Consider the following 16,677-nt stretch of genomic DNA (forward strand, 5'->3'; position numbering starts at 1 on the left):
GGGTGTTTAGTTGTCAAGTGCAAAACGTGTCCTAGTCCTAGAAGCTCTTAATAAGTTTCATCAAAGCCAGGGATTTGTTGAGAGCAATCAAGAATCCAGTGACCAGTGTGATATGCAGGGTTCAAGTTGAGCTTATTGTAATGATCCCACAAGTTCCTCCTTGATCCATCCCATCTTTGTAAAATAGGAGCCTTTTTATTAAAATGATACATTCTTTACCCAGTATTATAAAAGATATCCTTTAACCATTATTTTAGAATAGTTAAAGATTAAAAACTGAAATACTATCCCCAAACATACCACTTCACTATAGCACTCTATATATTACATAAAACATTTACCTAATTTATTATTTTATTAATAAATTTATTAATTTATTATTTTAATAAAGTTATGTTTGTTAACTTGTAAAGAAAATGCTCAAAAGGTAGCATATTTATCTGCTATATTCATTAAAATTAGAAAACAACAAATATTTTGCAAAGCAGAAAATTACTAACTCTAGGAAAAATGTTCTCACAAATCACAACCCAATGCATGTTCCCTCTGAACTATGAAAGATACTCATCCATTCCTGGGTTTGGGCACAGTTTCTGGGTCTCTGGACCACTAACTAGCCTCCTGAGGAAGAGTCTGGGGTCACTAGAATTCACGTCAGAGAGGTGGGAGGCTGTTCAGCCAGGAGGAGCCTGTTTCCACAGGAAGATGCCAATCTTACCATCTGTTTTCTTATTCTCTTAAGCATTCTCTTAAGCATACTCTAACCCTATTCCTCACCTTCTTGGTTTTGATTTCTCTAAATCCTATTCTAAGGCCAGTGCAAGAAACAATATTTACACTATAGATCCTTGTCAGAGGATGTAACATCAATCTATCTGCTGACCAACTCTTAGCAAGAACTTGTTTAAGAACTCTTGCATCTCTGAAGGGTTATCCGTGCAGTCCCTTCATCCTTCTAGTAGTAACGCACAATAAAAAGACATTTTACATCTTGATCAAATATATATATATATATATATATATATATATATATATATATATATATATATACTCTTCCACAGAAGAAACACTGGCTTTATTATCCTGTTGAATTTCTTTTTGTGTGTGTGTGTTGATCATAAATTTATTTTTTGTGTTGGCCATATGCTCATTTCACTACTTAATTGTCACAAGCTGGATTGTGTTTATTCTTGGAAAGCAGCTGCTGGGAACATGCTGCCTTGGCCCTCACACAATTGCTTTTCCTGAGTTGTGCTTTGGTGTTATGTCCTCAACAATCCTAGGAAATATCTTTCTCAATTTACTACAGAGATTGTTTCATTTAGTGCTGCTTGGATGAGAACTTCCTTTGAGACTTCAGGCCTACCAGGAAAAGCTTTTCTTTAGAAACAGTTGTATTTTCATTGCATGAATAATGAAAATCTTGTAACTGACCACATTTCAGTTTTGCTTTAGCTACCAGGAAGGCACTGTAGGTTTAACTGTCTTTATAGCTGCATGTCGTTCTTCACCTTTCTGTGAATTTTGGTTTACTTGTTCATTTTTTATTTTATTTATATTTATTTATATATCTTTGGTTAATCCTTAATTGAGGATATTTTTCCCATTGATTTTTAGAGAAAGTGGGAGGGAGGGGAAGAGGCAGAGAGAGAGAAACATGAGCTGGTTGCTTACCGCACATCCCGAACAGGGCTGGGGATCAAGCCTGCAACCCAGCTACTAGTACCTGCCCTTGATCAGAATTGAAACCGGGACCCTTCAGTCAGAGGACTGACGCTCTATCTACTGAGCCAAACAGGCTAGGGCTATTTATATTTTATTGTATGTATTCAGTCTCAAAACCTTAGTATAAATAATTGGGAAATCAACCAGTCAGCCTTTAGTTATCCCACTCCCCGAGGCTGTTCATACCAATGACTGATCCATCCATGCATAGTGAATGTTATTTCTGCTTTGACACACTTCTGCAAGTTGACACTAACAGAGTGTAAGAAAACCCATTTGAGGAAAAAGTGTTAATGCAAGCAAAAGCTTCTTAGGAATCCAAGAAGATAAAGCCAAATATTTTAACTGTGTGGCCAAGCCACTTGTGCCTCAAGTGATAGAGGCCTCAGTGGTCCTCTTAGAGGTGAGTTATAGGCACAACAGTGGCCTCCTAGAGATGTCCACACCCTGGTTCCAGAATATGACAAAAGGACTTTGCAAATCTGTTTAAATCAAAGCCCTTTAAATGTGGAGCTAGAGTATCCTGGATTTTTCAGAAGAGCCCAATGTAGTCACATGCATCCAGCCATGTCAGAGGGATGTGCGACCACTGAATGTCAGAGATGCAACATTGCTGGCCTAGAGGATGAGAGAAGGGGATCACAAGCCAAGGAATATGGTCAGCCTTCAGAAACTGGACAGCCTCCCCTAAAGCCTTCAGAAAGGAACACAGCCCTGCTGACACTTCAACTTTAGCCGAGTGAGACCCCGTCAGACTTCTAACCTACAGAAATGGAAAAATAATTTTTTCTCAGTTGATCATCATAGCCAAGTTCCCTAGCCACGATCTCCAGTCAAGTTCTGTGTTTTATTGTCTTGTTACATCTATATTTATACCAGTTGATTTTAATCCTATCAATTTCTATTCCAAAGGTTAGGGCGTTTCTTATCTCCATTCAAGGGAGTAGAGATTATGTAGCTTAAGCATGATTGTTCATAGTTAAAGTGATTAACTACCCACCTGGCACTTAGTTAAGGGGTTTTATTCCCTCCCTAACTTTAGGGAAAAATCCCTACCTGGGGAAACAACCTTTCTTGGAGAGATGACCTTGGTTAAAACACATAGCGCCAAGAAGGGGAACAAACATATTAAGAACAGTCTGCCATATACACCAGGTCCCTTGGAACATATGCTGTGCAGACGTTTCTTCCCTGCAGCAACTGTGTCAAGCAGCAAGGATGGACCGGCTTCCAGCAACCCTTCAGTCCACAGGCTGACACCCTATCCATTGAGCCAAACCAGTTAGGGCTCAGATCATTTTTTTTTTTGATTAATTAAATCTTTATTGTTCAGATTATTACATTTGTTCCTCTTTTTTCTCCCCCATAACTCCCCTCCACCCCATTCCCACCCCACCCTCCTCCCTCACCCCCACCCACTGTCCTCATCCATAGGTGCACCACTATTGTCCAATCTCTTCCCACACCCCCCACATCCCTTTCCTCCCCCCAACCCCCCGAGAATAGTCAGTCCACTCCCTTTCTATGCCCCTGATTCTATTATAATAACCAGTTCATTCTGTTCATCAGATTATTTATTCACTTGATTTTCAGATTCACTTGTTGATAGATGTGTATTTGTTGTTCATAATTCGTATCTTTACCTTTTTCTTCTTCTTCCTCTTCTTAAAGGATACCTCTCAGCATTTCATATAATACTGGTTTGGTGGTGATGAACTCCTTTAGCTTTTTCTTATCTGTGAAGCTCTTTATCTGACCTTCAATTCTGAATGATAGCTTTGCTGGATAAAGTAATCTTGGTTGTAGGTTCTTGGCATTCATCACTTTGAATATTTCTTGCCACTCCCTTCTGGCCTGCAAAGTTTCTGTTGAGAAATCAGCTGACAGTCGTATAGGTAGTCCCTTGTAGGTAAATGACTGTCTTTCTCTTGCTGCTTTTAAGATTCTCTCTTTGTCTTTTGCTCTTGGCATTTTAATTATGATGTGTCTTGGTGTGGTCCTCTTTGGATTCCTTTTGTTTGGGGTTCTATGGGCTTCCTGGACTTGGAAGTGTATTTCTTTCACCAGGTAGGGGAAGTTTTCTGTCATTATTTCTTCAAATAGGTTTTCAATATCTTGCTCTCTCTCTTCTTCTGGCACCCCCATAATTCGGATGTTGGTACGCTTGAAGTTGTCCCAGAGGCTCCTTACACTATCTTCATATTTTTGGATTCTTTTTTCATTTTGCTTTTCCGGATGGGTATTTTTTGCTTCTTCGTATTTCAAATCGTTGACTTGATTCTTGCGATCTTCTAGTCTGCTGTTGGAATTCTGTATAATATTCTTTATTTCAGTCAGTGTATGCTTAATTTCTATTTGGTCCTTTACCACAACCTCAAGGGTCTCATTAGATTTCTTGTAGGTCTCATTAAGTTTATCAGCAGTTTCTAGAAAATTCTTGAAAAACCTTAAAAGTGTGGTTTTGAACTCTATATCCAGTAGTTTGCTTTCCTCCATTTCTGTCATTTGTGTCCTTTTTCTTTGTCTTCACATTTTTTATGCTTCCCGGTGTTGATAAAGTGGTTTTCTGTGCTAAGTGTCCTCTAGGGCCCTGTGGTTCAGCCTCCCCAATTACCTGTGGAGGACACTCTTGGTGACCCCCTTGTGATCTTTGTGCACAGTCTTGTTGTAGTTAAGTCTTGATTGTTGTAGGTATCACTGGGAGGAATTGACCTCCAGGCCAATTGGCTGTGAGAATCAGCTGTGTCTGCAGTGGGAGAACTTCTGTGCTGGAGACACTTCTCTGGGGCAAGACTTGCTTCTATGGGGCTTTGGTGCTCACTGGGTCTGCCCCCTGAGTGTGTCCTTTATGGTTCCACGGAGCTGCAAACTGGATGGTCTCACTCTGACCTCTGGATACATTGGCTCCTGGATCTCTAGGGAGGTGCTAATCTAGCCTCTGCCTTAGGCTATCCAGCAAAAGCTTCTCTGCAGGGCTTGGGTGGGGCGGGTCCCACAGGATCAACAGGGCGGGGCTAGCAGTTATGGCTGCTCTCAGAGGCTGTGCTTCTCAGTGTCTCAGTAATTACCTTAAGCCCCTCCGAGAGAAAGCTGCCCTCGAGTTCTGACCGATGCCAGACAGTCTTGCTTCTCCCGTATGAGTCTGGGTCCCCAGAGACTTGCACAGAACTGGAGCTCAGAGCCTGAGATTCCCTCCCGATCAAAAACGACAACAGTGCCCTCAGCCGCCAGCCCGATCCGCATGTGCCTCTGTACCTTAGTATTTTATTTCTGCACTGCGCCTCCTCTGAGTCTTAGTATGCTTTTCTCTTTCCTTCTAGTTGTAGAATTTCCACTCAGCCAGCCTTCCTGTGGTTCTGGATGATGGCCGTTCCATCTTTCAGTTGTATTTTTGAAGTGGTTGTTCGAGGTAGCAAACTCCAGTGTTTACCTATGCTGCCATCTTGGTTTCTCCAGCCAAAAACTGAAGGGAATGCAAATGTCTACAACAAATTAATGGATAGATATACAATGACATATTCATTATTTTTTTTAAATATATTTTTTATTAATTTCAGAGAGGAAGGGAGAGAGAGATAGAAACATCAATGATGAGAGAATCATCCATCAGCTGCCTCCGGCATGCCCCCCACCAGGGATTGAGCCAGCAACCTGGGCATGTGCCCTGACCAGGAATCCAACTGTAACCTCCTGTTCATAGGTCGATGTTCAACCACTGAGCCATGCCAGCCGGTCCTCATTAATTTTTTTAAAAAAGTATGAACTACTTATACACAAGCAATCTAGATGAATCTCAAAATAATTATGCTAAGTGAAAGGCCCAGACGAGAGTAAATACTGTTTGGTCCTATTATATAAAACTCTAGAAAATACAATCTAATCAATGGTGTCAGACAGCAGATCAGCATTTGCCTGGGCTAGCATAGAGTGTGGGTGTCAGGCTGGCAGGAGGGACCAAGAAGCAAGAGGAAACTTTGGTGGGAGGGCCAATGATGGATAAGTTCACTATCTTGATTGTGGTGATGGTTTCATAGTTACATATATATATATATATATATATATATATATATATATATATATATATATTTATCAAATTAGCCTGGCCAGCACAACCTATGAACCGGGGGGGGGGGGGGGGGGTGTCACAGTCGATTCCCAGTCTGGGCATATGCCCAGATTGTGTGTTCGATCCCATGTGAGGCGAGCAGGAGGCAGCCGATCAATGATTCTCTCTCATCATTGATGTTTCTATGTTTTTTCCTCTCTCTTCCTCTCTGTAATCAAATATATATATTTTAAACAACTTAGCAAATTGTACTCTTTAAAATGTGAAGTTTATTGTATGTCCGTTATATTCTAAAAACAGTTGAACTTTACACTCCACTAGAAACAAAATTTTAGATTCCTTTTCATTATCATCTAAAAACTGTTTTACAGAGCTGTCCCTTTGTCTCAAAATAAATATCCTTTAAGAAATTTTGCTCTTATTTCTTTAATCTGAGGTCTTATAAGGGTTATTACTTTTGATCTGGAAAAACCATTAAAGAAATTAAAAATATGCCAGGAAGTCTATAATGGAAAACAGACAAGGAGGAATTCTGTGTTGCTTCAGTAAAGCATCATGAGTTGTGTGAAGCTCAGAGTGGAACGCCACCCTCTAGGGGTGAGGAGATGCAATGCAAATGCACAGAATAGAAAAGGCCTTATGCTAATTGGTGATAAATATTTTCCACATCTAGATATATCCTTTCAAAAATCTTTTAAATTCTCTTCACCTTGGTTTTATGTGTTAAATTGAGGTAATGACATCTGTACTCCTTATCTGAAATAAGGCAAGCAGTCAGATGAGTAGTAACACTGATTTGAAATCATCCAGTTGCTTCATTTACATAAGAAAGAAAAACAAGTTAATTGCTACTACTGCAGCATATTTGCTTTGCCTTTGCTTCCTTAAGTATTTCACTACAGACGTGTAAGTATATTTAAAACATTAGAAGATTGATGGCCATTCTTTTTTTTTATGGCCATTCTTAATGTTATTACTTAATGGAAGCATTTCTGTCATTTTTCTTCTGTAATAGCTTTGAAAATTAAGGTAACTGCTAAGGGAATTTGTGAACACCCTTTCCTATCATTAATCTTAGATGTCAGTTTTAGAATACAGTTTTTAATTTTTAACATTTTTTCTGCAAATAAAAAGTGGATCATAGGTCAGAATATGACATACATTTGAGCTCAAACTTTTTAAAAAATCAGCAGTCATTTTTTTTAAACAAGTGAGAATATTTATCAAACCTGAAAAGGCATCATCAATCACATCATCAGTGCTTTACTTTCTAGTAGTTACATCTGGAAAGAAGGTAGTAAAGATTTGGGGCTAATAAGTATTCACCAACAGGTGTTTACTTATTTGCAAAGCTGTTAAGTGGTGTTAAATTGGAGAAAAGCTGAAACATTTCTGCTTGTCTATTTTAAATGCATTCTAACTAGAATCTGGTTCATAGCATCTCTTTTTTTTAAACCTTATTAAATTAGGGTGACACTGGTTAATATAATTATATAGGTTTCAAGTGTACAATTCTATAATACATCATCTGTATATTGAATTGTGTGTTCACCACCCAAAATCAAGTCTCCTTCTGTTACTATATATTTGACTCCCTTTACCCTTTCCTACCTCCCCACCACTCTCCTCTCCTTCCGGTAACCACCAAACTATTGTCTGTGTTGGTTTATTGCCATGTCTTGATTCACCTATGGTACAACTCAGTTTGAGAGAATATTTGAATAAAGTATAGCTCACAGTTCCCATTTGTTCTTAGCATTCATGCTTTTATGGTTGTTTCCAGGTTAATATTTTTACTTATGTTTCTCCATAGATTGAAAAATTGGGAAATCTTCTAGAGTTTAAAGAAGACCACTGCACCAGACTCATTGAAGAAAATGACAAGTATCAAAGACATTTAGGCAACTTAATAAATAAGGTACAAATTATCTTACAGAAATTTGTCCTTTAAAAACTATGCCAAATATTAAAATAATAGAATGTTGGAGCTAGAAAGGGTCTGAGGGATACAACATAATTATATTTATTTCCTTTTACTTTGTAATGACATTATAAAACATCCCCATTAGCCTTTTAGCTGAAAGTTAGCAAAAGAACATTGTGTGTATCTATCCTTCTGCTGTCAGCAACTTCAGTTCTTAATATTGCTATTTCATTTTGAGGGCAAATTTTAAATCTTGCCAAATCAGTGTTCTAGTTTGACTTTTAGAAACTGCATTAACATATGGAAGTAATGTGCTCATCCATAGAAGAGTGGATAAAAAAGTGTTCATCAATAGAAGAGTGGATAAAAAAAAAAGGCTGTGGTACAAATGTAAAATGGAATATTACTCAGCAATTAAAAAAGAATAACATTGAGAAAACCAAGATGACGGCGGCATAGGTAAACACCTGAAATTTTTGCCTCGACAACCACTTCAAAGATACAAATAAAAGACAAAATTGACATCATCCAGAACCACGGGAAGGCTGGCTGAGTGGAAATTCTACAACTAGAAGGAAAGAGAAAAGCACACTGAGACTCAAAGGAGGTGCGGAAGTAAAGTGCAGAGGTACAGAGGCGCACGTGGAAAGGGCTGGCAACTGAGGACACGGTTGTCTTTTTCAATCGGGAGGGAGTCTCAAGTTCCCGACTGCTCTGAACTCCAGTTCTGGGCTAGTCTCTGGGGACCCAGACTCATACAGGGAGAAACTGGACTGTCTGGCATCGGTCAGAACTCGAGGGCAGCTTTCTCTCAGAGGTACTTGCAGCGATTACCGGAACACTGAGACGCGGGGCCTCTTAGGGCAGGGCTGAGGATAAGCCATAGCTGTTTGCTCCACCCTGTTGATTCCCTGAGACCCTGTCCCACCCAAGCTGTGCACAGAGGCTTTTACATATGAAAGGCCTGGCCCTTTGCAATCTGAAAATTACCTAACAAACTGCAGCTGGGTCAGAGAGACCCAGAACTTCCAAAATAAGGTCCAAGGCCCCACAGCAGCTTGCATTGCTTCACAGCTGGGCCTCATCTGGGCACTTCCAAACCCCAAACAAAGAAGAGGAATCTGCAGATCTCTCCATAGCTCCTGCTGGGTAGCCTCAGGCAGAGGCTAAATTAGTACCTCCTTAGAGATCCAAGAGCCAGTGTACCCAGTGGTCAGAGTGGGACCATCCAGATTACAACTCCTCAGATCCATAAGGGACACACTCAGGGAGCAGATTCAGTGAGCACCAAAGCCACACTGAAGCAAGTCTTGCCCCAGAAGGGTGTCTCCAGCACAGAAGATCTCCCACCATAACCACAGCTGATTCTCACAGCCAATTGGCCTGGAGGTCAATTCCTCCCAGTGATACCTACAAAAATCAAGGCTTAACTACAACAAGACTGTGCACAGCCCACAAAGGGGTGCAGCAAGAGTGTCCACCTCAAGTAATTGGGGAGGCTGAGCCACTGGGCCCTATAGGACACCTAGCACAGAAAGCCACTCTATCAACACAGGGAAGCATAAAAAATGTGGTGACAAAGAAACAGGTCACAAATGACAGAAATGGAGGAAAGCAAACTACTGGATATAGAGTTCAAAACCACGCTTTTAAGGTTTTTTAAGAATTTTCTAGAAACCGCCAATAAATTTAGTGAGACCCTCAAGAAATCTAGTGAGACCTTCGAGGATATGAAAAAGGGCCAACTAAAAATTAAGCATACACTGACTGAAATAAAGAATATTATACAAAGTTCCAACAGCAGACTAGAAGATCTCAAGAATCAAGTCAACGATTTGAAATACGAAGAAGCAAAAAACACCCAACTGGAAAAACAAAAAGAAAAAAGAACCCAAAAATATGCAGATAGTGTAAGGAGCCTCTGGGACAGCTTCAAGTGTACCAACATCCGAATTATGGGGGTGCCAGAAGAAGAAAGAGAGCAAAATATTGAAAACCTATTTGAAGAAATAATGACAGAAAACTTCCCCTACCTGGTGAAAGAAATACACTTCCAAGTCCAGGAAGCCCATAGAACCCCAAACAAAAGGAATCCAAAGAGGACCACACCAAGACACATCATAATTAAAATGCCAAGAGCAAAAGACAAAGAGAGAATCTTAAAAGCAGCAAGAGAAAGAAAGTCAGTTACTTACAAGGGACTACCCATACGACTGTCAGCTTATTTCTCAACAGAAACTTTGCAAGCCAGAAGGGAGTGGCAAGAAATATTCAAAGTGATGAATGCCAAGAACCTACAACCAAGATTACTTTATCCAGCAAAGCTATCATTCAGAATTGAAGGTCAGATAAAGAGCTTCACAGATAAGAAAAAGCTAAAGGAGTTCATCACCACCAAACCAGTATTATATGAAATGCTGAGAGGTATCCTTTAAGAAGAGGAAGAAGAAGAAAAAGGTAAAGATACAAATTATGAACAACAAATACACATCTATCAACAAGTGAATCTAAAAATCAAGTGAATAAATAATCTGATGAACAGAATAAACTGGTGAATATAATAGAATCAGGGGCATAGAAAGGGGGTGGACTGACTATTCTCGGGGTGGGGGAAGAAGTGGGGGGGGGGTGCGGGAAGAGACTGGACTAAAATCGTACACCTATGGATGAGGACAGTGGGGGGCGGAGGTAAGGGCAGAGGGTCGGGTGGGAACCAGGTGGAGGGGAGCTATGGGGGGAATAAAAGAGGAACAGCTGTAATAATCTGAACAATAAAGATTTAATTAAAAAAAAGAATAACATTTTACCATTTGCAACAGCATGGATAAATCTAGAGGGCATTATTATAAGTGAAATAAGTTAGCCAGAGAAAGACAGACACCATATGATTTTACTTATATGTGGAATCTAAAGAACAATATAAATGAAAACCCAAAACAGAAACAGACTTATAGGTACAAAGAACATAATGATAGTTGCCAGAGGGGGATGTGTATTGGGAAACTGGGTAGAAAATATGAAGGAATTGAGAAATACAGGTTGGCAGTTACAGAATACTCATGGGAATGTAAAGGTTAACATAGGGTATATAGTCAATAATATTGTAATAATTATGTATGGTCAGTAGGGCACTGGAAATACCAGAGGAACACTTTGTAAAATATATTATCTAACTACTATGCCTTCCAGCTGAAACTAATATAAAATAAAGTTGAATGTAAAAAAAGTGACTTTTTCTTTACACAATTCTATATTTTAAAAACTTTACAATATGATCCAGCAACTCTACTCTTAGGTATATGACCAAGATAAATGAAAACATATGTCCATACAAAAACTGTACACAAATGTTTATAGCAGCATCAATACTAATAATAGCCTCGGTGGTCATCACACCCTCATGCCGTGAGGCCCACACGCCATCACAAGGAGGCTGCGTGCGCAGTGGGCACACGTGGGCACACACAGGCGGGCAGAGCTGCATGCATGATGAGGCGCATGCGGCTGGGCGGGGACTTGACACTGTGTGCACAGCCCCCAGGCCTCAACATGTGGAGGGCCCAGTGACGATCCATGTGGCCAGGCCTGGGGATCCTGCATGTCCGTGTGGCATGGAAGCGGGACCCCCATTCCAGCCTACCTCTTTGGGGCAATCCAAGAGGGCCTACCTTTTTGGGGCAATTGATCATGGGGATCCCACACTGTGAGAGGGCACAAACCAGGCTGGGGGACACCACCCCGAGTGCACGAATTTCGTGCACTGGGTCTCTAGTTATTCATAATAGCCAAAAGTGGAAATAATTTAAATGTCCATCAACTGGTGAATGAATAAAATGTGGCATCTCCATATGGTGCAATATTATCCTATCTAATAAAATAGAAACATGCAAATTGACCATAACCCCGACACCCTTCCCATTGGCTAATCAGCAGGATATGCAAATTAACTGCCAACCAAGATGGCGGCCGGCAGCCACGCAGCTGAAGCGAACAGGAGGCTTGCTTGCTCCAGTGACGGAGGAAGCCAAGGTTCCCCGCCTGCCGCAGCCCAGCTCTGAGCTGCACTCTAAGCAACTATGTTGCAATTATAGAAGCCAAACAAACCTAGAAACCTGCTTTCAGCCAGCTTCGGCCTCAGAGCTTAGAGCTACTGTAGTGGCAACAGAGTTTCAATTATAGAAGCCAAACAGACCCAGAAACCTGCTTTTAGCCCTCAGAGCTGGAGCCGGCTCTCAGCTCCAGTGACAGCTATAGAAGGTAAATAAATCCCAGAATTAAAAAAAAGAAAAAAAGGAGAGGCTGGGAGCTTAAGTTGCCCTCCAGCCTGAAAATAGCTCTCAGGCCCTCACCCAGACTGGCCAGTCACCCCAGTGGGGACCCCCACCCTGAAGGGGGTGTGACCAGCTACAAACAGCCATCAGCCCGTCATCCAGGCTGGCCAGGCACCCAAGTGGGACCCCCACCCTGATCCGGGACACTTTCAGGGCAAACCAGCCAGCCCCCACCCGTGCACCAGGCCTCTATCCTATACTACAGGCAGGGCAGGACAGCGCGAGCTGCTATCTGGGTCCCATGTGCAGCCCTGGGCAGCGTGGCATAAGCCCCGCCCCCAGCCGGGACCCCTGTGTGCCACCTGAGCCCCCAGCCAGGACCCCTGTGCTGCCTAAACCCTGCACTGCTAAGCCCTGCCCCCAGCCGGGACCCTATGACTATTGGAGAGCAGGAAAGTGCCGCTGGGCCCTGGGTCGCTGTGGTGATCTGGCCATCGGTACCTAGAAAAGTGCGGCCTATAGGCAGCCCCCAGCTGCTCCTGATCCGGGAGCAGGAAAGCAAGCCCGGCCTGAGGGCAGCCCCAAACTTTGCCTGCTCCCCAGTTGCCATGGTGATCCGGGAGCAGGAAAGCAAACCTGGCCTGAGGACAGCCCCCAGCTGGGCCTGATCCGGGAGCAGGAAAGCAAGCCCGGCCTGTGGGCAGTCCCCAGCTGCGCATTCTCCCCAGTTGCCATGAGGATCCGGGAGCAGGAAAGCAAGCCTGGCCTGCGGGCAGCCCCAAGCTGGGCCTGATACGGGAGCAGGAAAACCCGGCCTACAGTCAGCCCCTAGCTGGGCCTGCTCCCCGGTCACCATGGTGACCCTGGAGCAGGCGAGCAAGCCCGGCCTGCAGGCAGCTCCAAGCTGGGCCTGCTCCCCAGTTGCCATGGAGACCTGGGAGTGGGAAAGCCCGGCTTGCAAGCAGCACCCCAATCCTGGCCATAGCTCAGGGAGAGTACAACATGCAGTGGAGGCCAGGAGCCTGAGAGATCAACACAGAGGGGCTCCTGCTCCAAGCCTCCATAGTGTGGCTAGGGGCAGGCCCCCAGCAGACACACACACACACATACACACACACACACACACACACACAGTGCCTGCTCTGAGCCTCCAATGTGGCTTTGGGCAGACCCCCAGTGGGGGACACACACACACACACACACACACACACACACACACGGCAACAGCTTTGAGCCTACGTGACACAGCTGGGGGCAGGCTCTAGCAGACAGACAGACACACACACACACACACACATATACACACACACGGGATTCCAGCTCCAAGCCTCTGCTGCCAGACTGTGGCCATCAGTAGGACATCCACTGAGGGCTCCTGGACTGTGAGAGGGGCAGGCTGGGCTGAGGGAACCCCATCCCCCAGTGCACGAATTTCGTGCACTGGGCCTCTAGTCTACACTAATAAAAGACAAAGATGCTAATTGATAGTACCTTTGCTACACCCTAAGCCATGCCCACCAGCCAATCAGAGCGACTATATGCAAATTAAGCCAACCAAGATGGTGGCCAGCAGTGGCCGGCAGCCATGGAGCTGGAGCAAGCAGGAGGCTTGGTTGCCCGGGCAATGGAGGAAGCCATGCTTCCCACCTGCCCTGAGCCAGCTGTGCCCTCTGCTCATGACAACAAAGTTTCAATTATAGAAGACAAATAAATCCTAGATACCTGCTTCCAGCCAGCCTCCACTAGGAGCTTGGGTGGCTGGGGGCTGTGGCCAGCCTGAAAACAGCCATCAGCCACTCACCCAGGCTGGCCACACCCTCATGGGGTGAGGGTCCCCGCTGGGGGGCTTGGCCAGCCTGCAAACGGCCATCAGCCCCTCACCCAGGCTGGCCAGGCACCCCAGCAGGACCCCCCGACCCTGAAGGGGGTGTGGCCAGCCTGAAAATGGCCCTCAGCCCCTCACCCGGGCTGGCCAGGCACCCCAGTGGGGACCCCCATACTGAAGGGGCTGTGGCCAGCCTGCAAGCAGCCATCAGCCCCTCACCCAGGCTGACCAGGCACTCCTATATAATAAAAGGGTAATATACAAATTGACCCTAAGAGTAGAATGACTGGGAATGACTGGTCACTATGACACACTGACCACCAGGGGGCAGATGCTCAATGCAGAAGCTGCCCCCTGGTGGTCAATGCGCTCCCACAGGGGGAGCTCTGCTCAGCCACAGCCAGGCTGACGGCTGCCAGTACAGCGGTGGTGGTGGTGGGAGCTTCTCCCGCCTCCTCAGCAGTGCTAAGGATGTCCTACTGAAGATTAGGCCTGCTCCCCACTGGCAAGTGGACATCCCCTGAGGGCTCCCGGGCTGCCAGAGGGATGTCTGACTGCCAGCTTAGGCCCAATCCCCCAGGGAGCAGGCCTAAGCCAGCAGGTGGTCATCCCCTGAGGGGTCCTTGACTGCAAGAGGGCACAGGCTGGGCTGAGGGACCCCCCGAGTGCACAAATTTTTGTGCACCGGGCCTGTAGTCCTATATAATAAAAGAGAAACATGAAATTAGCCATCCCTCCACAAGCCACGCCCACAAGCCAATCAGAGTGACTATGCAAATTAACCCAACAAAGATGGTGGCTAATTTGCATATGTAGGTGTCAGGCACCCCAAGAGGCAATGGCACTTATGGCCGCAAGCTCCCAGGACCTTTGCCAGCCCCGGAGGTGAGGCTGTAGCCACATCTGCGGGCTTCCAGGACCTTTTTCCGGTCTGGGAGGCAAGACTTCCCATGCCTAGCCATGCCCGCAGGCTCCTGGGACCTTGCCAGCAGAGAGCGGAAGGTTTGGAGTACTTGGAAGAGCAGGAGACTGCTGGACATAGAGCAGAGTGAGAGGGCAGCTTGGAGGGTGTGGCTCCCTCTGTCACCCCAGCTTCCTCATCACAGCTGTGGAAACTGACAGCAGGGAGGAGGAATTCCCATCCCCACAGAATCAGCCAGAATCAGCCTTTGGTTAGACAGTTCTCAGCGGCCTGATAGCCAGGACTCTCATTCACCTGCATCTCAGACCCTGACAGTAGAGAGGTGGGACTATGTCTAAAGAACAACTGTTGATACAATGTAGCTCTGCAGCGGAAAGATGCCGGCGTTATCGACAGAAAATGTCTGCAGAGCAGCATGCGTCTGATCTTGAAAGAAGGCAGCACCTGCGACAGGATGCATCTGACCACCAGCTACTGGAAAAACGTCACTCTGATGCCGAAAAACACCGGCATTATCGACAGAAAATGTCTAAAGATCAATGTGCCTTTGAAGGTGAAAGAAGGCGGTGGCGACGACAGAATATGTCTAGAGAACAGTCATCAACAAGTACTACCAATACCAGTAGGAACTGCTTTCTCAGCGAAAATGGAGTACATGAGGATGCAATTCTCAAACATAGTTGTGGTAGAATGACTGTTCGATGTGAATTTTGCCTATCACTAAATTTCTCTGATGAAAAACCATCTGATGGGAAATTTGCTTGATGTTGTAGCAAAGGGAAAGTCTGTCCAAATGATATACATTTTCCAGATTACCAGGCATATTTAAAAAGATTAATGACAAACGAAGATTCTGACAGTAAAAATTTCATGGAAAATATTCGTTCCATAAATAGTTCTTTTGCTTTTGCTTCCATGGGTGCAAATATTGCATTGCCATCAAGATATGAGCCATGCTGTTTTAGAATACACGGACAAGTTTATCACCGTACTGGAACTTTACATCCTTCAGATGGTGTTTCTCGGAAGTTTGCTCAACCCTATATTTTGGATACAGCCGAAGTTACAAGTAAAAGATTAGCAATGCCAGAAAACCAGGGCTGCTCAGAAAGACTCATGATCAACATCAACAACCTCATGCATGACATAAATGAATTAACAAAATCATGCAAAATGTTACATGAGGTAGAAAAGGAAGCCCAATCTGAAGCAGCAGCAAAAGGTATTGCTCCCACAGAAGTAACAATGGTGATTAAATACGATCGTAACAGTGACCCAGGTAGATATAATTCTCCCCGTGTAACCGAGATTGCTGTCATATTCAGAAACGAAGATGGAGAACCTCCTTTTGAAAGGCACTTGCTCATTCATTGTAAACCAGATCCCAATAATCCAAATGCCATTAAAATGAAACAAATCAATATCCTGTTTCCTACATTAGATGCAATGACATATCCTATTCTTTTCCCACATGGTGAAAAAGACTGGGGAACAGGTATTGCATTAAGACTCAGAGACAACAGTGTAATCAACAATAATACTAGACAAAATTTTAGGACACAAGTCACACAAATGCAGTATTATAGATTTCATCTCTCTGTGCGAGACACGTTCAATCCTATTTTAAATGCAGGAAAATTAACTCAACAGTTTATCATGGATTCATGTTCAAAAATGGAGGCCAATCAGATAAATTTCATCAAAGCAAACCAATCTAAGCTGAGAGTTGAAAAATATAGTGGTTTGATGGATTATCTCAAATCTAGATCTGAAAATGACAATGTTCCAATTGGTAAAATGATAATACTTCCATCATCTTCTGAGGGTAGTCCCAGAAATATGCAGCAGCGATATCAGGATTCTATGGCAATTGTAACAAAGTATGGCAAGCCCGATTTATTCATAACCATGACATGCAACCCCAAATGGGCAGATATTGGAAAC

At 43.9% G+C, this 16,677-nt stretch overlaps 1 protein-coding gene across 2 annotated transcripts in view; it reads left to right on the forward strand.

Annotated features, from left to right (window-relative positions):
• CAGE1 (cancer antigen 1) overlaps positions 1–16,677 on the forward strand; it is an 84,700-nt gene that overhangs the window by 39,558 nt on the left and 28,465 nt on the right. Inside the window, exon 9 of one of the 2 annotated variants that reach the window (XR_004974053.1) lies at positions 7,605–7,708. Coding sequence is in view for 1 of the 2 variants with exons in the window: in XM_036349659.1 (XP_036205552.1) it covers positions 7,605–7,709 (105 nt within the window). In the remaining variant the exon portion in view is untranslated. Of the gene's footprint in view, positions 1–7,604; positions 7,710–16,677 lie in introns of those variants that run through there. The other variant, XM_036349659.1, reaches the window with a different exon arrangement.

Source organism: Myotis myotis, unplaced genomic scaffold (genome assembly GCF_014108235.1).
Source record: "Myotis myotis isolate mMyoMyo1 unplaced genomic scaffold, mMyoMyo1.p scaffold_m19_p_2, whole genome shotgun sequence".
In the NCBI taxonomy this organism is placed as follows: Eukaryota; Metazoa; Chordata; class Mammalia; order Chiroptera; family Vespertilionidae; genus Myotis; species Myotis myotis.